The sequence below is a fragment of the Grus americana genome, unplaced genomic scaffold, assembly GCF_028858705.1.
Source record: "Grus americana isolate bGruAme1 unplaced genomic scaffold, bGruAme1.mat scaffold_321, whole genome shotgun sequence".
Classification (NCBI taxonomy): Eukaryota; Metazoa; Chordata; class Aves; order Gruiformes; family Gruidae; genus Grus; species Grus americana.
This window is the reverse complement of record NW_026561601.1, coordinates 22,345-49,805: the sequence shown is the minus strand read 5'-3', so window position 1 is coordinate 49,805 and position 27,461 is coordinate 22,345. Positions and strand designations below refer to the sequence as shown.

Here is a 27,461-nt window from a genome sequence, read left to right as displayed (position 1 = left end):
CTTCATGTACAAGAAAGACCAGGCTCCAAGATGTCCCATTTTCCTCACGGGTCTGAGAAAACTCCTTGGTTGTTTCTTGGTGCCATGAAAAACACTGCCCAGAAAAAGGTTAGGAAAAAGGGAAATCATGTGTTATGAATAACTAGGAAAGCAAGAGAGAACTCCCCACCTGGAGTGCTGTGTCCAGCTCTGGGGTCTTCAGGACAAGACAGACATGGACCTGTCGGAGCAGGTCCAGAGGAAGCCACGGAGATGATCTGAGGGCTGAAGCACCTCTCCCGTGAGCAAAGGCTGAGAACGTTGGGCTTGTTCAGCCTGGAGAAGAGAAGGCGCCAGGGAGACCTGACTGTGGCCTTTCAGTACTTAAAGGAGGCTTATAAGAAAGATGGGGACAGACTTTTTAACAGGGCCTGTTGCGATAGGATGAAGGGGAATAGTTTTCACCTAAAAGAAGGTAGATTCAGACCAGATATAAGGAAGAAACTTTTTACTGTGAGGGCGGTGAGGCACTGGAACAGGTTGCCAGAGAAGTTGCAGATGCCCCATCCCTGGAACACTCGGGTCAGTCCGGACGGGGCTCTGAGCAACCTGATCTAGTTGCAGATGTCCCTGCTCATTGCAGGGGGGTTGGACTAGATGGCCTTTAATGGTCCCTTCCAACCATTTACTTGAGCAGCAGTTCTGTGGAACCAGTGAGACTGTCAGACTGCCCATAAACATTCTCCTCCCAAGTTCTTCCACACCCATGTGGCAGCACCTCCAGAAAACACTTCTATTTGTTCACGATGGTTCTAAACCTCTGTAACAAAACTTCAACAATGCCCTCCTCACCGCAGCAGTGTCATCGCTATTATGGATAGCAGTGCAAAGACATTCAAAGAAAATGGTCAGATACACTTGGAAGCTAAAGGTCACAATAAGCAGGAAAAGAAAATACTTTACCATGGACATGAGACTGTTGGAAACTTTTTCCTGGTGCAAAGTGGAAATTTCCAGCTACCTGTGGGAGACAGAAATCTTTCATTAAAAGGTCTGAATCTATATAAATAAATCAGTCGCAGCGGTGCTTAGATTTTTACATTTTTGTTTAAAACAATATATACACCGAGCACCTCACTTTCATGAGATATGAATTTCCTCTCTTCCTCACAGGCAGTCATGTGGAAAGCCATAATTACATACTGATGTTGGTATTAACTGTTCTAAGTAGATTATTTCAGTGGACATAAAAATGGGAAGAAGAAAGAATTAAGTCTATTGGGAGGGAACTGACTGCTGCTGCAGAAAATACAAAAACGTATCACAAAAAAGAAGTGGAGAAAGTAACTGAGGGGGAGACTGAGCAGGGTAACAAAAAAAACTTAATACAATAAACAGCAATCCTACGTATACGTCCATGAAAATAAGCTGCATCCAAAACCCACAAAAATAAAGCACTGAACTTGCAAAAAAAATACCCAAGCCCCAAAACACCCCAAAAGACAAAGGCTGTTAAAATTTCATCCTGGAATCTGAAAGGGATGTGGATATCAGGTGCCAATCCTCACTGACACTTACTAGCAATTATACACACTCTGCCCTGGAGGATCTGAATGTGACAGAGGGTCCTGTAATGGTTCGGTACCCATGATGATGCTCAAATCACAATGTCTGGCTTCATGAGTAAAAGGTTTACTTTCCAGAAATAGAGAATGTGGTCTCCAAGAAGAGTACACCAAGATGCAAAAAACCCCCAGAGTTTGAATCAAAAATTTAAAAAAATTTAAAAAAATTAGCCTGGGCCTGACTTCTAGAATGTACTTGGATACGTAACCTGCACATCCAAGTGTTCTGGGTTTGTTAACACACCAAATGACAGGGTAGTCACATAGTTATCTGGTACATCTTGTACTACGTTTTCCTACACCAGTTGCAACAACCACCTCTCTGAGCATTTTCAGCTTTGTCAACCAACTCCAACAGTCTTGCTTCCGCTGTTTTTCTAAAGAGGATAACATTTCACTCTCTCCGGCACCTCTGCTGGCAAGTGTTGGCTACTGGTACCTCCAGCATCCACTAGTGGTCTCTGTTTTAAGACCAGAAGGGCAGGTGGGACAATCTAACCTCAAAGCAGCTGCCTCTCCTCCTCCAGAAACCTCGGCAAAAAGACTCACTAGACAGTAGGAAAAGCTAAGCTTCTCCAGCCGGCAGGCTGCCTACCAGCCCACACAATGAAACAAAGCATTAGCCCCTTCCCACTGCTTTTCCTGACTCTCCTACTGAACTCCTTTACGGGCACAAGTACCTTGCTGAGCCCAGGGGTTGTTATATTACAGTCCTGTGAACACCTAAGGCTGGAAAAGGAGAGGAACGCCCCAATTCTGCCTTTTCACAGTCAGCACCACCATGCAGCAGGTTCACAGCAAAACCCATCTCTCACCTTGTTGACCTCTAGGAAACCATACACTTGGCAGCCCTCGTTCTTCTGCTCTTGCATTTTCTGGCTAAACCCTTCCCTCTTGCACTGCTCTATGCTATCCGGGTTCTTGAAGGCCCAGCCTCGCCGCCTGTATGCTTCTCTGACATCGTCACAAGTATTACAACACCTGCAAAAGCACAAGCACCATCATCTTACCACCTTTATCGCTATAAAGAGACACTCCAGCTCAGGACTTGAATTCGTGGCGGATTTTTCTCCAACAAAGTGATACAGCAAACATCAGGGACCAGACCTCGGGAGCTGACCTAACACTCCTGAAGGAGCTCGAGCTTTTGGATGTACTTGTTGAGATTTCAGCATGAGGATGCAAGCTGGTTTCATGCAGTGCTGGAGTCTGAAGAGGGCTTTGCCTGTCCTTTCAGACAAAGAAATTTGTAGCAAAGAAACTTGCTACAAAAATGACACCAGCGTCCCACAGTTCTGAGCAGTTTGGAACTTCTCCCTGTGAACAAAGCATCTGCCTGTTTCTATTCCTCCTTTCCTCTGCTTTTAGGGCAAGACTGTCAGCATTGGAGGGAGGGTTAACAGTAAACTTGCTTCGTTGCTTTTCTACCTCTGGGTAACACCTTGGTCACGGGAAAGAACAGTCTTCTGTCTTGGCTGCGTGTTTTGCTGGACCAAAGAGAAAGCTGAAGGCTGCAGTCATGAATCCCACAAGATGGAAACATCTACAGGGAAGCACACAACTTGGCAGATGGGACAAACCAAGTCGCTACAGAGACAGTAACAGCGAAAGATAGTCCAGAACCTGCAGCCTATCACGGATCCATTCCTACAGGAATTTGCAGGTAGGAGGAATGAGAAACACCAAATGACACCCACTGTTTGTGTGAGCGATAAACATCTGGTCTTTGCTCCCATAAGGATGCGAAGCTTGCAGCAGCAGTGCAAAGGATGCAAAGCCATAACTAGGTTTTATTCCAAGACAGCTCATGCAATGGTGAAATAATTTACGCAGCTCCCCTCTGGACACCAAATAACCCCAGAAAAGATGCAGTTTGCTGAGATACAGTCTTTGTGCTACTGCAAAGGTAGTGCAGTTTGCACTGCCCTTAAACAGGCGTGCAGACAAACTAGACAATTTAACTCTGCACGCTCTTAACAATCTGGAGTGCCGCTTCCAAAAGCATACCAAAACCACAACAGTTCTCACTGTTCTCGGAACACGTGCCCAGGAGGATTTCATTGCACAGACCTTCATAGACATTTCGGAAAAAAACCATGCACGCAACAGAACAGTCTGAATTCAAATGCTAAGAAGATATGAAAAGATGTAAAGGTTACCGAATGTCCTCTGACTCTGCCCCGTAACAGCTCTCACAGCGATCGGCATCCAAAGAATCTGGATCAAACACTTTTTCTTCTTCCTTCCCCAGCTCTAAGACAAAAGAGGAGGCAAAGTGATGAGGCATGTCTAGAAATGCTATCTTGTACTCTTGTTTTGTTCGACACCCAGTAACTGCAACGACTGTGTGTCGGAAGCTGCGCATCCTGCAGTCAGGCACTGCTGACGGGATAAAACGTTATCAGGGCCTTGTTTGTTGAGATTGGGAGGTGTAACAGGTGCACAGAAGTGAGTATAAAAGACATCTGTATTTCGTATTAGCCACAAAAAGAAGAGATTTTAGTTAGAAAGTACAAAATATGCATGAAAATCAATCCTTAATCTTATTTCTTTCATCAAATACTTTATGGTAGTTATGATCAAGCAAATAAAAACTTTCAGGAAAATATACCCATTATTAAACAACTGTGCAAGACTTGCGTTCTAAAGCATACAACGTTCAAAGTAGTTGGATGTGCACTCAAGAATTCATCATAAAAACTGGTACGGCTTTTAATCTTGTCACCACACTGAAAGATAGCATTGGGAAGAACACAGCTGAATAATTGCTATGCTTTGTCAAAGCCATGATTCCCACCATTTCAGTAAGAACGCCTGTACAATACAAGCAGTCTTTCAAGATACAGCAACCAGGAACAGTTTTTTAAACATCATCAGTAGCTGCCTGATGAGCTGTCTCAGAGACAGCACCCAGAGGTAATGCACACAGCTGAGAGACTACAAAGAATTTGCAGTACATAAAGCTCTACATGTGGGGTTTCCTCCTGTTAACATGGTCCTCAGCTTGCATGCACATATGCAGTGTGAAACATGTCCACATTAAAAGGAAGGAAACGATAAGAACCACCAATAAAGAATTCAATCACTTATTGTCATTCAATGGAAACGAATAAGATGACATCCAAGCACAGAATGCAACCTACCAAGAAATCATTAAGCTATTTTAATGAAACTACGATTAGGAAAAGCCTCCAGATACTACTCCACAAAATTTGGGTATGCTTTCCTACATTTAAGGTCAATACTGCTATAGCTGCCGTTTAAAGAACTGACTGAATGTCAGTGTTACTAATAGGAACTGATAATCGTAGAGTTTAATGAAGATGGGTGGATACTTCTGATCTAACTTGCAACATGGGTGATGGAAACCGAACTAGCCGCGTGCTTCTTCCAGACAGCAGAAGAAATTGCTTGTTGCATGCAACACATCCCATCTATTTTAAAACACCTCTTCTAGGCGAGATAGTTTGCGTCCTACAAGTTTCTCTTCCTCTCCACTGATTAGATAAGGAGTTGGAGCAACCAGTTCAGATGGAGCAATCCTGATGGAGACTGGCAATACAAGCAAGGCAGGAGGCCTACATGTGTTAACTGAGAACTAGATACGGAACAGATGCTTTTGTCCCCAGACACTAGATTTGAAATGTCACAACCTCTGAATACAAGAGTTATTCAGAGAGGCTGCTAAGTGACACAACAGTAAGAACACTTCCACCACATTCCCACGACAAACGGGAGAAACTCTCATACCTGCCAATTGTTCAGCTCTTGGCTTAGGTTAGCCTTTCAACTTCAAGAACAGAGAAGTTAAATCTGAGTGATACAAATCAACAAATTTAGTTCACGCTGCTACGTAGAACTACACTACCTCCCAGAAAAGGTAAGAAGGAGCTCATGTTTTGGAAAGGAACAGTCAAGACAGTATCACGGTTAGACGCAACACTTTGCCAGAATCGTTTCTTGTTTGTATCAAAGTACAACGATGAGTCATAACATGTAAAAAACACAGAGGAGAGGTTTACGTAGCCAAGGTAGAATAGCATCTTACCATGTCGCTCAGCCTCTGGAGTCACACGATTGCCAGCTTTATCCAAACGTTGTTTAAACAGATTGTGCTCTACATCCAGCTGCTGCTCTCCTGCTACATCCATGGCATCAATGCTCAAATCTGAAACCAGCGAGCAAGGAAAAAGGTCAATAAACACACATTTGTTACGGCCTGCGGCAGGCTGAGGAAGAGCGTTCAACCAGTGAAGATACAGAATCTTTCAGCGAGGGGGATAAGAACGTGCCAACCTGGAAGAGTGCGTATGGATGGGGACTTATAGGGAATAAAACACACATTGCAGCACCCTAAATGACCCTGCCAAACATGGGCTTTGGTTTGGTGGACAAGAAGGACTGTTTCCAACTGCCACAGAAAGCGTTACCCTGAGAAATAATGTGCTTTGGGCAAAAAACCAAAACAAAACCCCTTAAAGACCACAACCGTTTTCAGGAGTTAATTGGTTGAAAGCTGCCTCCTACCTCTACTCCCTCACCCTTCCCCCTTCAACATCAGCACATTTCCTTCTGATCCCTTTTCACAAAGAAGATTGAGAAGGTCTGTGGGCCCACTCTGGTATCAAAACTCCATGATGCACTTCCTGGCTACACGCTCCCTTAGAAGACTGACAGCTTCTCTGCACAAAACAGCCGAGGATTCCCATCGCTCTGGCCTTCCCACACACTTTTAAATGTGAGCAAGGCAAAGACCAATAGTATCTTGGGTGGTCAGAAGGAAGACAGACTCACTACATTTAGAGCCCAATGCATTACCCAAAAGAATTACGACAACAGAACAAGAGGCAGGGAAGATTAGTGCGCAGTCAGATAACAGGCACAGCAGTAATACCCAGGAAGACTTGCAACATCTTCCGTCACTTCATACTGCTGCTTTGTTCTGAGTTTAGTTAAAAGGTAATCAGATTATTAACGCTCCTTCTGATTTAAAAAATTTTGGAAAAAGGTTATCACATGGCATTGGCATTACAGCCAGAATTTCAGTACTAAAATCATGGAAAAGCTGTGCTTCATCAAGTAACTTCCAAAGGAGGCTCTAAAGTTTTTCAGCAACACCACCACCACAGTCAACTCTTGAGTCCCAAGTGAACTCCGGGCCAGCTTTTTCAGTATTAGTGTGCTCCCTGACAAAGTACAACACAACGTAAGAAACGGAAGTGGGTTTATACCTTTGCCTCATTTATAAACTCGAAAAGTAATGCTGCCTGACTTGGAAGCGCTGCTTGAATGCCCAGCAGGCCTGGCTGGAATCTCTGCATAACCACAAGGGATCATCAATTCCTCTCTGTCCATGGCCCAAGCAGCACTTGGAAGCACCATGCTACACTGAGCCTCTCGGGCCCTTGGCAAGTAGGAAAACTATCCCCAACATTCAGAAATCTGACTCACAAGCACAAGGCATATGTGGGAAAATAACGTCCAGGTTGATCTTCAGTTTATCTCCCCTCGATTTGTCAACGTACAATTCCGGGTGAACCTAGAAACAAAGAAAAAACACAGTCGTCTTTCACTTGGAAGCAAATCAAAAGGCCTCTTTCCCTCGACTGCTCTGGCTCAGGAGCTCATTTTCAAGACCTGGGGTTTGTCAGGCACCTGAGCTGCTGCCTCCCGCACCTTCCACAATAGGTAAGCGTTTGCCATTTCTAAAAAGTAATCCTTTGGGAATCTCAGAGTTTGGAGTGGGGACAGGGGGTCCCGCGGTGCTTTGCTTTGCTTTGCTTTGTATTTTGTGCTTGTTGAGAGCCGAGATAGCGAGAAGAGATTTTGAGACGCTCTCCTGCCACAGGGTGCCGGAGGCCACCAGCCAGCCCTGGCACCAAGCGGCTCTCGGGGAAGGGCGACCCGCTCCCATCGCCAAGGCGACCAGGAGGGGGAAAGAAAAAAAACCCAAACCTGTCTGCGGCGGGTGAAGCTGCTGCACGGGCAGCCCGGAGGAGGCGGCGGCTCAGCGGGAGCGCGGGGGCACAGCAGGCCGCCACGGGCCGCAGGGCAGCCTCTCCGCCGGGGCACCGCGAGCAGGAGGCAGCACGGGGGGGGGCCAGGCTCCCCCCGCACCACTGGGCCCCCCCGCCGCCGCTACTCACCTCTTTGGTGAGGTAGTACTGCAGCTCCGAGAAGAAAAGCAGCACCACGATGAGCCCGCTGACAACCGTCACTGCCGGGGAGACGAGAACCGCCATCAGTCCCGCCGGTCGCGCCCGCCCGCCTCGCCTCAACCCCGCCTCACACCGCCCGCCACTGCCCCGAGTTGCTACCGAGCGCCGGCCCGCAAGGTCGCCCCGGCCGCCGCACCACGGCGAGGCCCGCGCCCTGCCGCCGGCCCCCGACCGCCCTCACCCCGCCCGCTCACCCAGCGCGCCCCCGCACGTTTTGACCCGAAAATCTTCCAGGGTCTTGGGGAAGGCATCGAACCGCTTCAGCCGCCACAGCGAATCCATGGCGCCGCGCCACCCGGAACCACATCCGCCTTCCGGGGCCGCCCGTGCTCCGCGGCGCGAAGCCGGCCGACGGGGCTGGCGGGGAGGGGCTGCGGCTCCCGGGCTCCTCTAGGGTAAGGTCCTCGCTGCCGCCTCGCCTTCTACTGAGTCTCCGTGCTGACGGCGCACGGGCCTTTGAAGGGTACCCAGGAGACGCTGGCTGTGCCGAGATCGCTCAGCTGCAAAGGGCTTGATACCGAGGCGAAGCTGCTGGTAGGGAGCAGTTTGCACTCGGTTTTGCATCCTCCCCCTCCCTTCCGTTGCCTCCGCCTTTGGAAGGTCTGGAGGTTGTTACTAATGCCCTTTGAGAACGACGGAGCCGGCCCTCAGGCTGGCTGTCGCAGCAACAAAGCGGAAAGCAAAGCATCTTGGGAGAGCACCAGCGCTTTTTGTGCTGAAGCGTGGACGGAAGGGAAAAAAAACCCCACTCTCTTGCCCCACTTGCCATCCCTGGCGGGTACTCGCCACCCCTTCATTTTGAGAACACCTCCTTTTCCCTCTTTCCTCGCAGGGAACAGCGATGAACTCAAGAGGTGAAATCAGACCGCAGGTCGTCATAGCTTACTTGTGCAAGTCAAAAACTAGGAGCATCTTTTCCCAAGCCACAGATTTACCTAGCACTCGCTTTCACCTACGGAAAAAGGGCACTCCTGCAAAATTGCCTTTATTAAAAAAACCAAAACGCATTTAAAACCACTGTCACTAGGAGATGCTTCCAGATGCAAACAGAACAAATGCACCCCCATTTCCCGCAGCAAAACAGAATTCGTTCCTGGGAAGGGCACAGGACAGGAACCCTGTGATGCAGCAGCTGTTCCTCTACAGGAAAAGAAGGTTCAGAGGCTGACCCAGCTTCCCAGTCTCTGCTTCCAAAACAGCAGCTTTGGGCTCCCTGACCACAGCTGCTAAGGAGTAAGAGACAGCTCGTGGTGAAGGTCTGACAGCTCCTGGCTGGTCTTTGCACAGCACTCAGGATAGTCCTGCTTGTATTTTCGTTCCTGTGCCAGCTGCGTCTGCAGAAGGGACACCTGAAAGAGGCAAAAGGCCGAGCTCAGACAAGCCCACGCTGTTAGGACCATCCGTAGCCCCACGGTACCGGCTGCCAGGGAAGACGCACCCGCTAACTCCAGCCCTGACAAACACGCTGTCCTTGTGGAAGGGGAAGCAACAGGTTCCCAGAGTCCCAGAGGCGCCCTGAACTCAGCTCAGATCATCAACAATTCCAGTTTCACTGGGACAATTTCCACTGCCCGGTGCACTCGCTTCCTGACAGCCAAACCAAACTCGGGCTGTAGCACGGTGCGAAGTCGTGCCCAGCAGTACGGCCACAGCAGCTACTGATGAGAGCTTTCCCACTCCTCACCTGCTTCTGCAACTCAGCTAATCGACAACTGCAGCACGTGTGAGACTCCTCCTGTGAAGAAAACGCAAGGATCTCTTTTTGGTCTCCGGTTTGGCCAGGGCCATGGTCTCTATTCGACCTCTACTAGGTGTGTCCTGGGGGGCTGCTGCCGCTGGGATTTGCCATTGTTCCTCTGTATGGCCAGACCCTCCTCCCACCGAGTACGATGCTGTTCTCACCTGTCGAGAAGCAGGCACCTTGTGCTGGTCAGAGAGAGAAAAGCCGCACGCATCTGGCAGCGACCGACCTCTACAATATCTCTTCAGTCTCCTCCGCTCCCATTCCACCTGCGCGTTGGATGGGAGAAAGGGTCACGGAAACGTGCTGCCACCAAACAAGGAGTAACAGCACCTCTGGACACCATGGCAAGGAGATTTCTGCTCCGAGACTGTTAATGGCACCAGAGGAGGTTGGGGGCAAAAAGGACTACTCGACGTAGACTATGGAAGAGAAAGAGAAAGCAAGAGGAAACAGCTCCTGGCCACAAGAGTGTCAAATGTGTCTGTAGGGGGACACTGGGGCAAGAAGGGTGGTACCGGAGGGAATGTGCGTTTCTGAAGGCAATAGGGTGCCAGAAGAGAGAGAAAATACAAAAGCCAGTGTCCGCAGGGGAAAGTGGGAGAGGGAAGGCAACAAGCAGAGGACGCCAAAGTGCTGCCTGTGGAAATGTGTTGTGTTCCAGAGGACCGTGAGGCTTTGCAGAGGCAGCGAAAGCCTGCTTCACCTGCTCAAGAGTCCTCCTGAGCTCAGCGTTGAGTTGCTTCAGCTCCGTCTTCTCGAGTTGCAGCTTTGCAACTGCTCGCTGCAGACGTTCCAGCCGCTGCGACAGGAGTCTCTTCTCCGAGAGCCAGGAGAGCTGCTCCCCTTCTGCAGTAGCCTGCTGGGTACACAGAGAGGAGATTGTGAGAGCTGGTGCCACAGAAAGCTTAGAAGGGCCAGAAGCAACACGTTGCGGAGAGCGACCAGACCCAGGAACGGACAGTGCTAAGTCCCTTCTTCTCCTCCTGCTCCACAGGCCAAAACAACACACTCTCTTCCTAGGGCGGCCCCTCCAGATCACCTTGGAGAAATCCACACAAATTTGCCCTCATGCGTTTTGGACTGCGGCACAAGTACATTCTGAACGCGCAACGAAGCCTTTAACCCGATCAGGCGGCGGGACGAATTCCGTTCTTTTTAATACACTGGAAAAGCTGTACCTCAGCAATCTACATGTCTGAAAGCATCCTCTAAGCACCATCAGCGTAGCTGCTCTCCAGCCGTCGTTATAAAATTCGACTAAGTTTAGTACATTAGTTTGGTCAACGGTGCCCTTTCCTTTCCACGCCAAATTCTAACCACGACATGTTGGCTAAGCTTGCCTAGATAGGAGAGAACCAACTAGCCATCCCCAGCTTTTGGCCTGGAGTTAATTTTAACAGCAAGCTCCGTAGTTCTGTCAGTAGTTCTGGGCTGGACAGAAAACATTCTAGCAGGCGAATGGTCTCTGGCCGGAGCTACACAGACAGGCAAGCCTGCTGGCTGCAGCCATAGTTTCTGTGGCCAAGCTGGTCATAGATTGACAGGAACATAAATTCCCATATCTTGATGGGAACCGTCATTAGAATCCTTTATAGACATTTTAGTTGACTGATGATCAATCACGCTGCCTACCTCGTGATGAAACCAGTCCGTGTCCCTCTCTGAAACCATACTCTGCAGGACGGCTATTTCTCCCCTCAGAGTCCCATTGGCCATTTCACTCTTGGTCAGGGCAAGAGTCAGTGCTTGTGCCTTCTCTTTCCATTTGACTTCTCCGCTTTCAGTCTGCTTCCAGATAGCAATCGCACGCTCCAATTCTTCCCCCTTTGCTTTCCGCTCATCTTCCAGTTGTTGGGTTAGCTCCTTCTGCCTTTGCAAGGAACGGTCTCTCTCCTGGAGAACCCTCCTCTTCTCGGCTTCCTCTTCCTCCCATTTCTGGAGTTTCTGGATTTGTTTCTGTAGGGTCTCCCCCTCATCTTTCCATCGCAAAGCTGACGTTAATTGTTTCAGGAGTTCGCTCTGCCGCCTAAGCTCTTGTTCTCTCCCTGACAGAGTCTTCTCGAAATACCTGACTCTGTCTCTCTGGTACTCGATCTCTTCATCCTTCCTTGCCAGAGTCTGCTGAACGTGCTGGAGATCTTCCCAAAGAGCTCTTATTTCCTCTTCTAACTCTTTTTGCTCACCTTGAGCCTTGGTCTCAAGCCTAGAGGTAGCCTCCTCCAGAACCCCTATCTTTCTTTCTCTCTCTTCCTTTCAGAGTCAGTTTTGTCCCTTGAAGATTTGTTTGCTCAGCTCCGTGCTTTTCCTCCTGTTCCTTGCGTGCCTCACATGGCTTTCTAAGGGATACAATTTCTTGCTCTTTCTCCTTTAGGGCCGCTTCCAGATGCTGCAGAATTTCCTTCTGCTCTCCAGAGTCTTGTTCTGCTTTTTGGAAGGTCGCAATCCGTTCCTTCTGAGATTCAACCATGAAATGCTTTTCTTTCAGTATTGCCGTAGCGTCTTCTAAGTCTCTGCGTAAGACCTTCAGCTGTTCTCCTGGTTTTCCCTCGTAGCTCCTTGTTTGTTGCTTTTGGGTGTCTATGAGTCTGTCCTTTTCTTTTAAGGCTTCTAAGGCCTGCTCCAGTTGGTCACGGACAGTCCTTAACTGCATTTCCGTGACTTCTTCAGCTTCCTGGATTTGCTTTTCTTGTGACTCAAGCTCTTGATCTTTTTGAGACAAAGCAAGTGTCATCTTTTCTACTTTACCGTGAAGCTCTTGCAGGTACCCCTCTTGCTGCTCCTTGTACTGCTGCAAGAGTCTTAACTGATGCCTTTGAGAATCACACTCGCTCTCTCTGTCCTTAAGAGCGGCCCTCAGGTGTTCGAGGCTTGCGTGCAGAGATTTCACCTGTTCTCTCTCCCTTTCCAGTTCTTGGATCTGCTGAGTCAGAGACATAAGCTCCAAGTTTCTCTCCTCCAAGGTTCCTTTCAGATGATCAAGATCCACCCGCAGATTTCTCACTTGTGATGCACCGTCTTGTTCTAGAATCGCTATTTTCCCCTCCTGGAATTTGATCTCCCGGTCTCTCTCCTCCAGCTCTTTGCTCATCTTGCTGACAGCAGTCCTCTGCATTTCTCGCTGCTTCTCTAGAGCTCCCGTATCCGTTCTTGCTGGGATCTGATCTCCAGGCCTCTCTCTTCCAGCTCTTTGCTCATCTTGCTGACAGCAATCCTTTGTTTTTCTTGCTGCTTCTCCAGGTCCCGTATCCGTTCTTGCTGGGATTCCATCTTCTGGTTTTTCTCTGTTATGTCCTTAATAACCTGATCGAGAGTAGTTTTCTGCATTGCTTGCTGGTCTTCCGGCGTTCTCACCTCTTCCTGGTACAACTTCATTTCTCCCTCCCTCTCTGACAGGATGGCAGTCAGATGAGGGAGAGTCTCCTGCAAAGCTTTTCCCTGTGCCGCGTCTTTCTGGAGCGTCTGCATTTTCTCCCACTGCGTTTCCACTTCCTCGGTTTTCATTTTCAAGACAGACAATGCAGTCTGAAGTTCTTGTTCAAGGCAGTGATTCGTATCCGTTGCTGTATTTGCTCGGGTCTCAGAGGCTGTGGCTGATTCCTGAAGAAGTTTCATCTCTCGTACCAGTTTTTCTTTAACTGCTTGCAGCCTGTCCCGTTCATGCTGCAAAACAGCGAGGAAAAGATTCAATAATTCCATCCATATAGGTCTGGTTTTCGTAGTAGCTTGGAACTCCTGCTCCAGCGGCAGTCAAGGGCTGCCCCCCCTCCCCCTGCCTCTCGGGATGTTGTAGACCTTGCCTGCGCCACCCTTTCGGCTGCGTCTTTGCCAGCTTACTCAGCCAGTCCCATCTTCCTGTTTGCCCTTCTCTGAGCCTCTTCTAGCTCTAGCGTGTTCTTTTGGGGAGGAGCTGCCAGAACTGCAGCCAGGATCTAAAGTCCAGACCAGGCATGATTTAGGCAGTGCCATGACGATGTTGTCTCTGCTAGGGAGGAAGGCAAGAGAGAACAACCCCAGCATGGGATTTCCATTTGGTTTGGGGGGGCTTGGGGGGGTTTTGGGCCTCTACTGTGTGGAGTTTTCATGGTACCACCCTCTGGAACCCCGCTGTCCCCTCTGGAAGGAGTAACGGTCAGGTGACGGGCTGGCATTCCCACTGTTGGAAATCGGGACTAGATTTCCCCTGGCAGGCATTCCTATGGATCTGGATCAGCACTTTTGTTTCTCAAATATCTCTCTTTTCCCCCACTGTCTGCTCTCAGATGGGCAATGTTGAACAGCTTTCTATTATTAGCTAACTCTGCCTCCTCACCCCTTTTTCCAGATACAGATATTTGGAAATCTAAATATGGATTTGGACACCAATGATCGCCCAAACCATGCAATGTAAATAGAGACAAGTTTGAAAATTCCTTTGACTAAAGGTTCAAGGGCAGAAATCATCAGCACTGAGGAAAACAGACACCCTGAATCATAACTGACTTTTACATGACTACAGCATCTTTCCCTGCTTATTCAGAAGAACGCAATTGGAAAAGGTAAACCAGAAAACAACCGCTGGTATAAATGACACTCTTCTGCTCCTGTAGCGGTCTCTCCACATAGTTTGTGCTATCGGTCATCTTAACGACCTCTCCTTTCTGGACTGTCCTCTCCTACCCAAGGCGATGACCCTGCTAACTCAGCTACATGGCCTGGCAGGAGAGCAAACGTCTGGGAAACAAGGAACGGTGACTGGAAGGAAGCGGGAAGTGAGGGAAACTTGGTCAGCATTTGCGTACTCTGTGTCTGCTCAGATTTGGACTGAACCGGTACAAGACCACCCAAAATCAGCTCTCCACCGGAAAAAGTTGCTCCTTAGAACTATTAACAGAAGGCCAAAAAATAGGTAAGAAATGGCCCTTTGCAGCATCTGCCAGCCTCACCAGGACATCCTTCCTTTGCTTCTCAGTGCTCTCGAGTTTCCTCTCCAAAGACGCCACCTCTTGCTGCAGACGCATGGCCTCCTCCTTTAGAGACTCTTCGGAGGCTGCTAGCTGAGATGTCAACTCTTCCACCACAAGTAAAACCTAACAAAGCAGTCAAAGACTATGGCTTGTCACTGTCAGCCGTATCATGTACTGTGAGGAAAGAACAACTTGAAATTTCACCCTGTCACGAGAGTACCAGATTCACAATGGATACAGCCGACTTGTTTAAAAAGCTCAGTGGGTCACCACGTTCATCTGAAAAACCACCTTAAAAACCAAGACCAGCAGAAATCCATTCTGATGATTGCTGGCAAACAGGCAAAAGGACTAGCCCATCTGTCCATTCAGCTGGCCGGTAAAGTCTCCTCCAGACCAGCTGAGATGGAGACCACAGTATGATGGCAGTCAGAGGGACTACCCCACCAGCCTGCTGCTCTGCAGTGGAAAGGCAAGAAGTGGAGAGACACTTCACCTGTTTGATGACCGGAGTAGCTATGGCCGTTTCAGTCACCTGTTTTTGTAGAGCATCCCTCTGCTGAAGAAGGCTGTTCATTTCCTCTGTGACGGTTTGCATTTCTTCCTTGTGCCTATTCTCCACGGCCTTGATCTTACTCTGACTTTCCTGCAGTTCTGCCTGCAGCTTTTCCGTGATGTTCTGTAAACACAAATGGAGAGCAAGCTACCGGGACCTGCCATCAGATCCAGCTTTTTTCTCCTTCTCTCTCAAAATCACACTCATTCAGCCACTTCTTTCTGCTTTTCCACCCAGCTCTGCTTCCATTGTAACCCTTCCTTGCTGTTGCTGATCTCTGGCGCTTACCGGGCTCTGTGCTGCTTGCAGTGCCTGCAGTAGGCCTTGCCTCCCCAGGCGCAGGGCTTATCTTTCATTCCCTTGTTCCTGCCCTTCACTCTGTTTCCTGGCTCTCTCAGCTTCTCTCAGCTTATGTCCAATTGCCAGCGGCCTGTTCCTTCAGCCCACCCTACCAGTCAGACTGACCTGCCCATTCTCTCGCCGCTCTTCCACCTCCTGCCTGAGCTGCTCCAGCTGCTGGCAGGCTTCTCTTAGCTCTCCCCGAGTTTGGAGCAGCGTCTCTAGGAAAGCATTCTTCTTCTCACGCTCCTGTTCTGGCGGGGCCTGCACAGAAATAAAGAGAGGACGGCTTTAAACTTCCCATACAAAACTTGTGTGGTAAGACTCAGAGAGTGACGGGCTCCCACGTTCTCGAAGCACCGTGCTGCTTGTCTCCTGGGTCATTATCTGCCCCCTTGGAGGCACAGGTTCCTAAGTGAGATTGGCAGCAAAAACGTGGTCCATCCACGGTCCATCTGTGATTGACTCTCCAACAAACTCTTAGTCACCTAACAGGAAAAATGTGTGGCATTTCCACAGTGTCCAGAGAAGCACTGCCAATAAGGAGCCCAGAAGAGTAAAAAAACCCACACAAATTCCCCCTTCACGGCCTTTACCTCTTGCTTGGCATTTTCAACTCTCGTTCGTTCCTCCTCTTGTTGAGCTTGCATGGTGGCAACTTTCTGCTTCATATCAAACAGCTTCTTCTCGTGCTCCCTTTCTGTCTCTGCCTTCTCCTTTTCCCATCGCTCCAGCATCTCCTCTAGCTCTGAATGGTGCCCTTCCCACTCGCTTGCCTGATGAGGGGAGGAAAAGACTTCAAGATGGAGTCCCAGCCAAGCTCCTCACAATACTCCCTCCCACAAACCCCCACCTCAACAGTGCACAGCAGTGGCTTTGTGCCCTCCATAACTCATGTCCTACCAAGGAACTTAAAAGGAGGGTCAGCAGGTGGAGGAAGAGGAGACGTTACCTTCCCCTCTCTGGTGGCTGCCTGTTCCCTAGCACCTCTCTCCTCGGGATTTCTCGCTATTCTCAGAGTCTCTATTTTCAAAGCCCAACTCCGTTCTCGTCAATGAAAAGGCGCAGATGGACTGCAGGGTGAGAAGGAGGCCACTACCCCGACGCCCTAGCCACAAGACAGGCCACGAACTCAAGCCCCAGGAATGAGGGGCCTGTTCCATACGCTTTAAGCCCAAAGACAAGACCTCTGCCAACCATGAAAGGACAGAAAGAAAGGAACAAAGCTCCCGTGACTGCAGTTGGCGGGAATGTTAGGAGTCTACTTCACGGCAGACGGGAGTCTGCTAAGATCCTACCCCTGGGCTGCCAGGCTTTGGGGGGGGACCACCCAACCTTCTGTTGAACTCGTCTTACGCCCACACTGAATCTGTGGCTGCATCGACCATCCCAGCACAGTCTGCTGGGTCTTCACGGGCCTTCAAGTACAAGCCCTTGGCTCTGCTGCCTGGCCGCAATGGGCGGCCTGCGACAGATGGTTGCTGCCATTTCAGGCAGCCACACTCAGGCTATTATCCTTCTAAAGCCAGCCCACAAAGCTTGCTGGAAGAATTCAAAAGCGTACTGTTTCCTACCAGGTCTTGCAGGAGCTTGTTCATTTCCGCTTCATGATCAGTTTGCCGAAGTCTGAGGGCAGCCTCATACTGCCGTTCTGTCTGCAAGAGCCGTTGTGCCATGTGCTCCCGTTCCTGCCTCCTTAGAGATCTCTCCGCTTCCAGCTCACATTGAAGGCACTTCACTTCCCCTGCAAACACGGCAAACGGCAAGATTCAGGGCCTGCGCAGACAGTGGTTCTGACTTCACTAACCTCAAGCCATTTGACTTGCAGTGTAGGAGGGATCTGTCTCCAGCTCCTTCACTCCTCAGAAGCACTGCGGACAGACAGCTGTTTTTATACCATCTTCGTAGGCAGGGGGATCACCAGAAACAAAGCACACGAGGCTCTCACCTTGGATCACCTCCTTGGCCTGCGCGACTGCGTGAAGCTGGATTTCAAGCTGATGCCGGGAGATCTCCAGCTGAGATGAGTGCTGCTGAGCCTCAAACAGGCTGGATTCCAGGGTCTCCTTCACTGACCTGCAAGTTGAGAATACGGAGAGAAGTGAGTTTCTTGCTCCTGACACCCACAGGCAGTTATTCCAGCAAGAAGCGGTTCAAGATCCCCACTCCTGAGCACGGTTGCGTGGAAAGTGGTATACAGAAAGCCTACTTCTGCCATTTAGAGCAGCAATGCAGGCCCCTCCGAGGGAGTGCCCAGGCTTTACGGATGACCTAGGGTAACTCAGAAAGCCCAGCCGAATTTGATCTCAACGGCCGAATCTTACATTGCTGGTGTCTGATCTGTGACACACGGGTAGCTGTGCCCACAAAGTCTGTGCCAGCCAAAGCCCAGCCTCTGCTCACAGCCCTCCTCCTCTCATCTGCACTTCCAAGTTGCTCTGCAGGGGGACAGAATCAGAGTATTTCCCTGGCTGACTCGTGACGTTTTAATGCTGCTTGCAGTGTAGGTATAGGTAGGTCATTTTCCAGACTCCCTATCTTCAGAAGGGACCAAAGAAAGACATCGGACGGCGTAGTAAAATCTCATGCTTGCAGCAGCATTTGTAAGAAACTTCAACTAGATGTTATCAGAACAAGGGCTACCTGAAAGGAGAGGCAGCTATCCTGCAGTTTAAACTGTTGCAAGTTCAAGAGAAAAACTTGCTACTTTTCTTTAAGCGTTGCTAACTAAGTAGGCGGTAGCGCAAATGACTGGTCGCTCTTTAAAACGGAAGTTGTGGTACTGCAGAGGCAAACTGTTGCATCCATAGACTTCAGCCAACTGCTGCGTACCACACACAGGATTCTGGAACCAGGGGGTGCAGTCACCTCCCTGATCTAACCGGCGTCCTGCCTGCCGGGTTCCTACAATACACAGCACTGCCTCACTCGTACAGGGATGCAATCAGGGTTAACGTCCCTCAGGGGAAAGGGGCACCCGAGTGGTACAACAATAAACCCCACAAATGTAGGATTTCACCCACTTGGATGGACAATGGAGGATGTAGCTTTGGGAAGGAGAACAAGCACACATTTCTGATTACGCCAGTCGCTGGCAGTCCAAAGCCACTACGCTCCCTTTTAAGGATAAATCAAAGTCAGTCTCTAAAACGGAACAGAAAAGACCGAGTCCCAAACTGCGACAACAAAAGGCTCTTGAGAGCAACATCTGGCAGGAACAGTTGCTACAGCCCAATAACTGGGCACCGCGTGTAATAGCCTTGAAGTCTGAAGATCCCACCTCAAACTACTCGATACGGAAAGATCTGTGTTCCGATGCACAGAACAAGAAACCAAACCCAGAGAGAAGCTTCAGGCTTCAGTAAACATCTGCGTGGTTTAATTATTACTCAATGCAGAGCCAAGGTGCCAGATACCGAGGAATTATATTGGCTTGCTTTGGATTTCACAGAGGAACATGCAAGGGGCATAAACGCGAGCCCAAGGCTCAGGAGAGCTTTGTTAGCTTTAGCTCTCAGGCAAATACCATTCAAATCATGGGATACTGTTTGGGGTTTTTTCTCAAGATTCCTCCATTTTCTGCCCGTGGAAGGTGAAAACATCTGAAAAGCACTGGATGCAATCAATCCTCGTGTAATGATTACCACCTTTATAATTCCAGACATGAAATAACGTCCTGCTTAGGGTCTCCTCCCCACCTTTACCTGGCCTCTGCCAGCTGCTCTGAAAGGCCTTGTCTGTCCCGCTCCACGGCTGCCAGTCGCACCTCTAGGGCAGCCTTCTCACGCACCAGCAACTCCTTCTCTTTGGACACCCTGGCCAGTGCATGCCCTTGGCGAGAGGACTCCTGGCGCAACTGCTCCAGACCACTGCTAGATGACTCTTGCTGGCGGTAAACCTGAAAGCGGGACAAAATACAGTTAGAGTCCGTTCTCTGGGCTTCTATGCAGAGCCAGCCAGTGCCACTTCTGAATCAGCTCGAGGAGAAGGAGCTCCTGTACTTTGGGCTGAAAGCTTCAGAGCATCTGCTCTATACCGCACTAATACCCGGGGCTGCCAGAAGGCGCTGGCACTGTTAACTTGAAAGCGACGCGTAAGGCCCTACTGGGTTGCCGGGGTCCGGACAGCTCCTTCAGGACAAACCTACATACCCCAGACTACGTGTTTTCATGCAAAAACACTGCGTTTTTCCAGAACTGCCCCCTTGCAAACTAAAATGCTCTAAGAATCTATTCAAGTTGTTGCTGGAAATGTTCAGGAAAGTTTGAGCAGAAGCAACTTGGCTTGCTGAAGAAAGTGAAAATACACGTTTTCTCCTTCGGGGGGGGGGGGGGGGAGGGAGAAAAGAAAAAAAAAAAGAAAAAAAAAAAGAAAAGATCAAAGCGTCCCCTACTTGAGCGTGTAAAGCAGTTGGATGCAATGAGGCGACGCTTGTCAGGGAAACAGCCCTCGTGGTGGCAGCATCAGTTAGTGATTTATGAAAGTCTGGCTGATGTGGCCAAAGAGATGGTAGACTCTATTGGTACAGGAGTTCACGTCAACAATACTGTTTCCTTGTCTTACACAAAGAAGTCGTCTAATATACCTTGCTGGTATTCAAGCTTGAAGAGTAACCATGTTTTTTTAGCTTTTGTCTTCAGTATAACACCTCTGCTGGGTATTTGCCAAACATACCACGGACTCGAAAACCAAGACTGTCTAGCAGAGAACAGACCATCCGAAACAAACAATTCTCCTCTCAAAGTTATCCCGTAATACCCAAGGTTGTACATTATGAAACTGACACTGAAATGATGGCAAACTCCCTAGTCTCCTCCAGCGATACGATTCTCCCAAGCTCTTTTTCCACTGTACTGAAAATCAGGTAGTCCAGAGTCACACGGCCTATTTCTCATCCTCTTCCTCAAGGCCTGAAGAGGCTCGAGCAATTCAAAGCTGCGTGTATGGCTTGCAAGACAACTTCAACAATGTCAGGACGTCATTCCCATTCTCAGCAGTACAAGACAGCAGACACTGACTTGCAGCTTTGTCCCGCTCTCTAGGCTCGAACAAATGGAAAGCGTCTCCTTGACAAAAACACTGCAGAATCCAACAGACAGAGCCCCGCTGAGCCAAGCAGCCAAAAGCCCACCCGGAAAGCACTAGGTTTTTGGTCTCACCTCATTGAGTTTATCTTGGGTTTCTGCCTTCTCCTCTGCCAGCATCCTCAGCTCTGCCTGCAGCCCCTCCTGGTGCTCCTCTGCTTTCTTCAGCAGCTGCTCCAGGCGGGCTTTCTCTGCGCAGAGCTCTTCGTTTGTTCTTTCACACAGGTTCAGCCTCTCCTGGTCAGAGATCTTTGCTCTCTCCATCTCGGCCACTTTACCTGACAGAAGATCGTGCTCTTGCTCCAGCTACAATCGCAGAAGCACAGAGGAAATAAAATACAGTAAGATTTCCTATGAAGAAGGTTTGGCTTGGACAGAAAAAGGAGCAACACAAGTTTCTTCAGCTGCACTTTATCCAAGGCGAGAGCTTCATGAATACTGCTCACCTTCGCGGCTCCAACATGTAGATCAGCTACTTCAGCACGCAGCTTATTCAGAGCCCCTGTCAACTCTGCTACTGACTGCTCTGCCTGAAGAGACAGCAGAACAACATGAAAACAAAGACAGGAAAATCCCTGACTTCAAGCAGCGACTCCAGATCCCCTTTCGCATTGCCGACATACTCCCAATTCAGCGTGCCCAGCAGGCACCTGGGGACTGACTACACCCACGAGCCTGTGTGATCCGATCACCGTTTTCCAAGAAGGAGAACAACATTGTCCCTCTCTTCTACTGCCAGAAACAGCACCGGTGGCGGTCCTGCTATCACAACTCCCTCTCCCACAAGTGCTGCCTAGGAGTAAGGTGACCATACCTTTTCCAGGGCCATTGTAAGCTCCTGTTTCTCGCGCTTCAGCAGATCCCTCTGAAGACGCCATTCCTCCAGTGTCTCTCTCGCGACTACCAACTCACTCTGTGATAATGACTGTTTTCCTTCAAGTGCAGCTAAGTCCTTCAGTCTACGAGAAGGGGAAGGGACAAACAAGTTTTTCGTGTGAAAACATTCTCCTTTCCAAAACCAAGAGCATAGCATCGCAGAATCATGCAGGTTGGAAAAGACCTTTAAGATCATCGAGCCCAACCGGAAACCTAACACTGCCAGGTCCACCACTAAACCATGTCCCCAGGCACCACATCTACATGTCTTCTAAAGACCTCCAGGGATGCTGACTCCTTCCAAAGTTTAAAACACGTTTACCTGTCCTGAAGCTCCTCCTTCTCCGGGTCCCCCTTGGCTTGTAAGCACATCACTTCCCAAGTCCTCTGGCTTCTTTCCTGGTCCGCTTGCTGCTGCGCCTGATCCTTTAGGACAGGTCTACCCAGAGGGACGGACTCCCAGCGCTGCATGCCGGAGTTTAGGCGGGAGCAGTTTACAAGTATAGATCCAGAAAGCCTCATTTGCTCGGCCTTCAGCTCTGACAAATCTCTGAAGGAGAATAAAGAAAGAGAGAACGTTCACACCACCATCTTTATCAGCTGACTCACTTTTCAAGCACGGAATTGTGCAACCGTAAAAGCTGGCAGGAAAGATGACATCTTCACCGGGGACGAATCATTCATCTGACACTTTGGGATCAGGACGCATCTTGAGAGTTGAGCAACGGGTCTCTTTGATGGTTGAGGAACGACTCTGTTTTCTCCTCAGAGATAAGAAGAAATCGATGGCACAGCCAGAAGGATTAACTAGTAGCTCAGGCATACTCTACACATTAAGGAAAGCTTACCATCAGATAAGGTAAATGGCTGACGGTAACCCAGCGTTTGAAATTGCATGCTGACACCAGAAGAACGTACTATTACGGCTACACGATTTTTGTTTGCAGCTGTGAGAAAGGAACCTCAGAGAGCCCAAGAACAAGAAAGCAATCCTAAAAAGGAGGTATCAAACTAAGCAAAATAAATTGGACAAATGCAGTAACAGGGTAGAGAAGCTATCCTTTCTCTCAACAATGCTGGTAGAGGCATAAGCGGATGCAAACTGACCAGAATAAATGTAAGCTGGAAAGGAGAAGGACAAAAACAGGTATCCATGAATGATCTTCCCATCAGGAGCAGGGGGAAAAGAACGCAAGTGAGATTTAAGGCAGATTTTCGTCACTCTATAAAAGGGACCGCGCTAGGTGCTGCATGCACAGCTTTGGTGAGGCTCTTCCAATGTGTCCACGTGCGCCTGTGTCCGTGTTAATGTGCCCAAACAGCACCACAGTCAAGTTCATCCGTTCAGGGCCTCTGCACTGCTTAGAGCCCGAGCCCCTCGGTTTTATCTGAAAACCAGCATCAAACAAAATGATTCCGAAAACAGCCTAAGGCACGCTTAATGGCATGGCTTCAGGCTACCAAAGGAGAAATCATATCTGTAGCCGCAACTAACGTAACATCGAGGCTCAAAAAGCAGGTGAGAAGGGAAGCTACAGTTTTCCTGCAAGGGATCCAGCCTTAACTTCTACTCACCGGTCAGTGGCAGTCTTCATCTCCAGGAAGTGACGGCGGAAGGTCACCACCTGACGCCACAGGCTGAGTAGGCGGTTACGTTCACCCTTTAAGTAGCTGTCATAAAGCTAAACATGCAAAGACAAAAAGAAATGCCAATTCAGCCTTCGCCGTCACTCTGCAAGTCGTGCAGATAGGAGAGAGTACAACCACCATCACCGGGTCTCCTTTCATAACAATTCCAACAGGGGTATCAAGGGCCGAAGAGGCACCACAGAAGCATCCCCCAGCAGACTCGTCACCTGACCTCAAGGAAGGAAACACCCACGCTTCTCCTGCAGGAGTGGGTATCGGCAAAGCAAACCGATCATGATTTGTCATCTCGCCTTGCAGAGATGTCTAACAGTCTTGGTGGAGGAAGACAAAAACAAGCCCCTCCAAGACCAGGGTCAGATTTGCTTGCAAGACACTCTTGGTAAGGGAGGCCTGTCTTGTTCTTCGGTTGGCTGCTCTGAATGTGAAAAGACACAGACCTCTCCGGTCTCCACTGCTGTCGACAGAGATTTAGGAACTACTAAAAGGACGAGCGCTCACGTCTGACTGCCCTGCGGCATCCAGCAGCAGCAAGCATTTGCCTTGAAGACTGAGCAGTATGGTCACAGCCGGGGGGGGCGTCTTCCAGCACCACGATTTGCTGACCCTCCTCCATCTCACACCCCTGTCTTTGGCCAGGCAACACCAAGACGTCCTCAAGGCAGCCACAACTTTCACACAGCAAGTCCTCCGTGCCAGAAATAAAATGCCTTCCCATTCCGCTTGGGCATCACGTCTGACATTCCCGTAGCCTATCCTTACCTCACGTTCATTGCGCCGTTCGCTCGCCTTCAATTCCAGCTCCTCCCGGGCCCTCATCCAATCCGCCGTCAGTTTCCCAACATCTTCCTTGAGGGCTGAATTAACCTCAGTCGCTTTACCTAGGTGCTCCTGCAGGACAGCGTTCACTTCGGCCAGAGTCTCACACCTTGGCAAAGGAGAAACAGCGATGAGGTCACGGCACAACTGCTATCCACAAGCAGCATCCCCGTGCTTTTCCAGCTCCTTCAACGCTGACTTGGTTGTCAAACCGAGAGGCAGGAAAAGTGCTTTCTAGGATTAAGAAAGATCTCCCTGCTATGGCAAACTCATGTTCTACCCAGCACTGCCCTCACCTTCCCGTTCAGCCTCTCCCTGTCCTTGTCCTATACACTGTGTAAGACCTGTAGCAAAGACCCCCACCTTCTTGATCCAGTAAACTGCACACCACAAAGACAGCGCCATACACAGAGGGGAAACAGCTTGATGCGCAACTTTCAACTGAGAGCTGAGAGGTCAGGCACTGCAGCTTAATGACTTTGGGACCACAGGCTAATATCCCACCCAGGAAACTAAATTCATGAACTAAATGGAGAGAACCGCTGCCCTGCGAACAAGCACAGAACTCAGTTTCTGGATCAAAACAGGAGCTGGGCTTCTCCCACCTTAGCTTGCAACATACGTAACACAGCACACAGGTGCCTTTTACACCACACACCATTTATCTCTGGGGCCGAGGGAAAAAGAAAAGCAGGGAAAGCAATGCGGCAGAAGATGCCTGTGGTGCCAAGTGCTCTACTGGAAGGCTCTGATCCAAGCGCAGGATATGCTATTCGAGCGAACCCAAAGAGGACAACTCCTGCGCCACGGAATGCTCAGCATGTCGGGGCTTGATTCTCAACCTAAACCCAGGCTCTGCTGAGCAGCTCACCGACTGAGACACAGAATAATTTAGGCTGGAAAGGGACCTTTGGAGGTCACCCAGAACAACCCCCCGCTCCAAACAGAGCCATTCGGCACACACCACTATTCCTGTGGCACAGAACAGATTGTGGACCTTTCTCCTTTCCAAACGGCTTGCCCGACTGCTTCCCTTGGGGAGACCAGGTAGCGCTGACAGGTCTTCCCTCGCTTCCGCGAGCATCCAGGATACCATGTGTGAGGTTAACACTTCTTCCTTTTACCTTTGATGCTCCTCTTCCAACTGAAGCAGTGCTTTCTCCCGGTCGCGGGCTTCTCTGGCTTCCCACCTGCCTGGAAGGGATCCCTTAAGAAGAAAGGAAATGCTGAGTCAAATTCTTGTGGACCCTTCACTACTGTTAGCATCCGTGGCTTTCCCCTCCATTTCTTTGGTATCTCAGGAGCTCGTGGCTTCCTCCAGGCTTAACAGTGTCACGACTAGGGAGAGGAAGGGAGGGGAAGGGTGTTACTCAGCGTGAGCAGCTCTCCTCAGTCTCCCGCCGTTGCACTCTCACAGCTAAGTATCCTCAGCTCATGACCGCCAGTGCTCACTCAGACTTGAAGCCTGGGAGTACTCTCCTACCCTTCGTTTCCTAGGTTGACTTTGGCCGTGAAGCAGAAGGAAAAGCACAGAGCCAGCTCTGTATGTTGAACGCCAGCATTCTTGCCTTCCAACACGCCATGTTTCAACCAAGTCTTTGTCAGAGACAGCCACAGAACCTAACAGGCAGTAGAGCCCTCTCCCGAGACCTAGGACAAACCTTACTCCAGCAATAAAGCACTCCTTCACAACGTTACAATCCTTCTTGATCGGGTTTTCCGGGCCGGCATTTCTGGGATTACTGGCTGCTCTAAGAACGGCAGCTGGACAAAAGACGGCCGGGCAGCCTTGCAGCGCTTCTTTAAAGCCTCAGGCAGCAAACGCTTGTTTCCCTCTGCCGTTGCTCTGGGGAGCTTTTTGCCTGCGGTAGCGAATGCTACGTACGCTATCGTTAGTTAGCAACCTGCACACTCACCCCTCCTGCTTGCACTTGCTGCTCCAACTCTCGACACCGAGTCCGGTACTGCAGTACCTAGATGGGCACACAGAATGAAGGTGAGCGAATGTGGCTTGTAGCAGACGCGGCCCCTCCTGCATTCGCTTTTCTGCAGGTCTTGACAGCCCAAGCAGAGCACATTTCACAGTGCTGCCGATCCCGTCAACAAGAAGTCGTTACGACATAGGGAAGCTTCACCTTATCTAAGATTAAAGAATACAGGAGACAGGGTGTCTTTTACACGCACTGCTATCTGCTCATCCTAAGACAGAGGTGGCAAACAGAATGACGAGAGCGCCTTAGAGAGCCGTGCCTGGCCTATGGCCACTACGTCCCCCAGATCAGTCCTTCCAACGGGCTCAAGGTCCAGCGGGTCCTTGAAGTTAGAGAAATGAGTTTTGCAAGTTGCGTTTCACTAAGTAGCAAGTCAAGTCAGTTCTGACCACAGCCCTGCACAGCCGCTGCAGAACGCGGGTGTCTGTTCAGCTGCAGAAGACAAGCACGGGCAAGGAAAGCAGGAGGAGCTTCCAGCCACGCCGTGACCACCGTCGGACACTGCCCCGACCCTCCGCCCGGGGCCGGCACCCTCCTCGCTGCCGGCGCTCCTGCGCCCCGGGCCGACCAGGCCAGAGCTGCCTGCTTCTGTCCGGGGCCACGCGAAACCACCGCCGCCGGCTTGACTCCTACCTCTGGGACAGCCCCCTGCTCACCTGGCCAAACAAAGGCGTTGGCAAGCCCGGCATCTTTAGTTAAGGACGGGAGAGACCTGACGAGGGGCTCGGGGCGTGTGTCTGTGTGTGTGTGTGTGTGACGGCGCCCAGCAGGCCGGGCGGAGCAGGGCGGCTCCCGGGGCCTCCCCCGAGCTCCGGGCTCGGCGCCGTCCCGCCCGCAGCAGCCCCGGGGAGGGCGCCGTTGGGGCCGCGCGTTCGCCCCCCGAGATCGCCGCCGCCGCCGCCGCCGAGTCCCCTCTCAGCGCGGCGCGGGCGGCCCGGGCACCCCGGCCCCGCCACCGCGGCCCGTCCCCGGGCAGCTCCCCCCCGGGCAGGTGCCCCCGCTCCTTACCTTCGCCTGCAGCTTCCGCACCAGCACCGCTTGGCGTTGCTGCGCCTCCTGCGAGCTCTGCAGCCGGCGCCGCAGGGAGGCCTGGCTCCGCGCCGCCATGCCCCCGCTCGCCAGCCGGGCCCGCCGCCCGCGGGGCTCCGCCGCCTGACAGGCCGGGCTCGCTCGGGGCCGCTCTGTGGCAGCGATTCCCTTCTCGCTTCTCGCTGAGGGTGCCGCGCCGGGCTGCGCTGCTGCCGCGGGGGAGAGGCCGCCCCGGCAGCCGTTTGCTCCAGCGACTTCTGCTCAGAGACTGTTAACGGCCCCGTAGAACGTTGGGGGCCAAAAGCGCTCCCTGTAGCGCCTGGGAGAGCAGGAGCGGGAGGAAACGGTCCCCGACACCAGAGTCTTGGGTGGGGGGTATGGGGACACTGGGGCGAGAAGGGGGGGACCGCAGCGACAGGAGAAAAGGTCCATCGCACAGGGAAGCCAACTCAACAGCTAGGGCTCTCTGCTAAAAGCTCAACCTTCAGCCCTTGACTGCCACTGGAGCAGGAGTTCCAAGCTCCTACGAAAACCAAGCACGGAGAGATGGAACGACTGCGAGCAGTTAGAGGAAACCCAGTACGGGAGAGAAAGCTTGACATTTACAGGAC

General features: G+C 50.6%; 2 protein-coding genes across 5 annotated transcripts; both read right to left on the bottom strand.

Annotated features, from left to right (window-relative positions):
- Window positions 1-676: 676 nt before the first annotated feature.
- Window positions 677-8,472, bottom strand: LOC129200570 (endoplasmic reticulum-Golgi intermediate compartment protein 3-like). 4 transcript variants are annotated; one of them, XM_054811886.1, is made up of 8 exons: window positions 8,017-8,472; window positions 7,751-7,821; window positions 7,056-7,143; window positions 5,653-5,772; window positions 3,764-3,857; window positions 2,420-2,585; window positions 943-1,000; window positions 677-847 (listed from the first exon to the last, which is right to left on the bottom strand). In XM_054811886.1, exons 1-8 carry the CDS (start codon window positions 8,102-8,104, stop codon window positions 828-830), a joined length of 705 nt encoding a protein of 234 aa, XP_054667861.1. In that variant the 5' UTR covers window positions 8,105-8,472; the 3' UTR covers window positions 677-827. The 4 variants fall into 4 exon arrangements, 3 of the variants coding, with proteins under 3 accessions (XP_054667861.1, XP_054667860.1, XP_054667862.1); XR_008574990.1 differs by lacking the exon at window positions 2,420-2,585; XM_054811885.1 differs by having other exon boundaries at window positions 677-1,000.
- A 319-nt stretch (window positions 8,473-8,791) lies between these two features.
- Window positions 8,792-27,438, bottom strand: LOC129200571 (centrosome-associated protein CEP250-like). Its single transcript, XM_054811888.1, is given in 24 exon segments — window positions 8,792-9,061; window positions 9,064-9,171; window positions 9,507-9,557; window positions 9,725-9,832; window positions 10,270-10,425; window positions 11,199-11,816; window positions 11,818-12,695; window positions 12,698-13,226; window positions 14,489-14,632; window positions 15,006-15,188; window positions 15,531-15,668; window positions 16,001-16,180; window positions 16,979-17,148; window positions 17,353-17,480; window positions 19,109-19,302; window positions 20,564-20,794; window positions 20,935-21,018; window positions 21,303-21,447; window positions 21,687-21,914; window positions 22,940-23,046; window positions 23,774-23,939; window positions 24,955-25,037; window positions 25,747-25,803; window positions 26,830-27,438. Coding segments are annotated over 24 exon segments (4,884 nt in total). The 5' UTR covers window positions 26,929-27,438; the 3' UTR covers window positions 8,792-8,962.
- Between the last annotated feature and the right edge of the window lie 23 nt (window positions 27,439-27,461).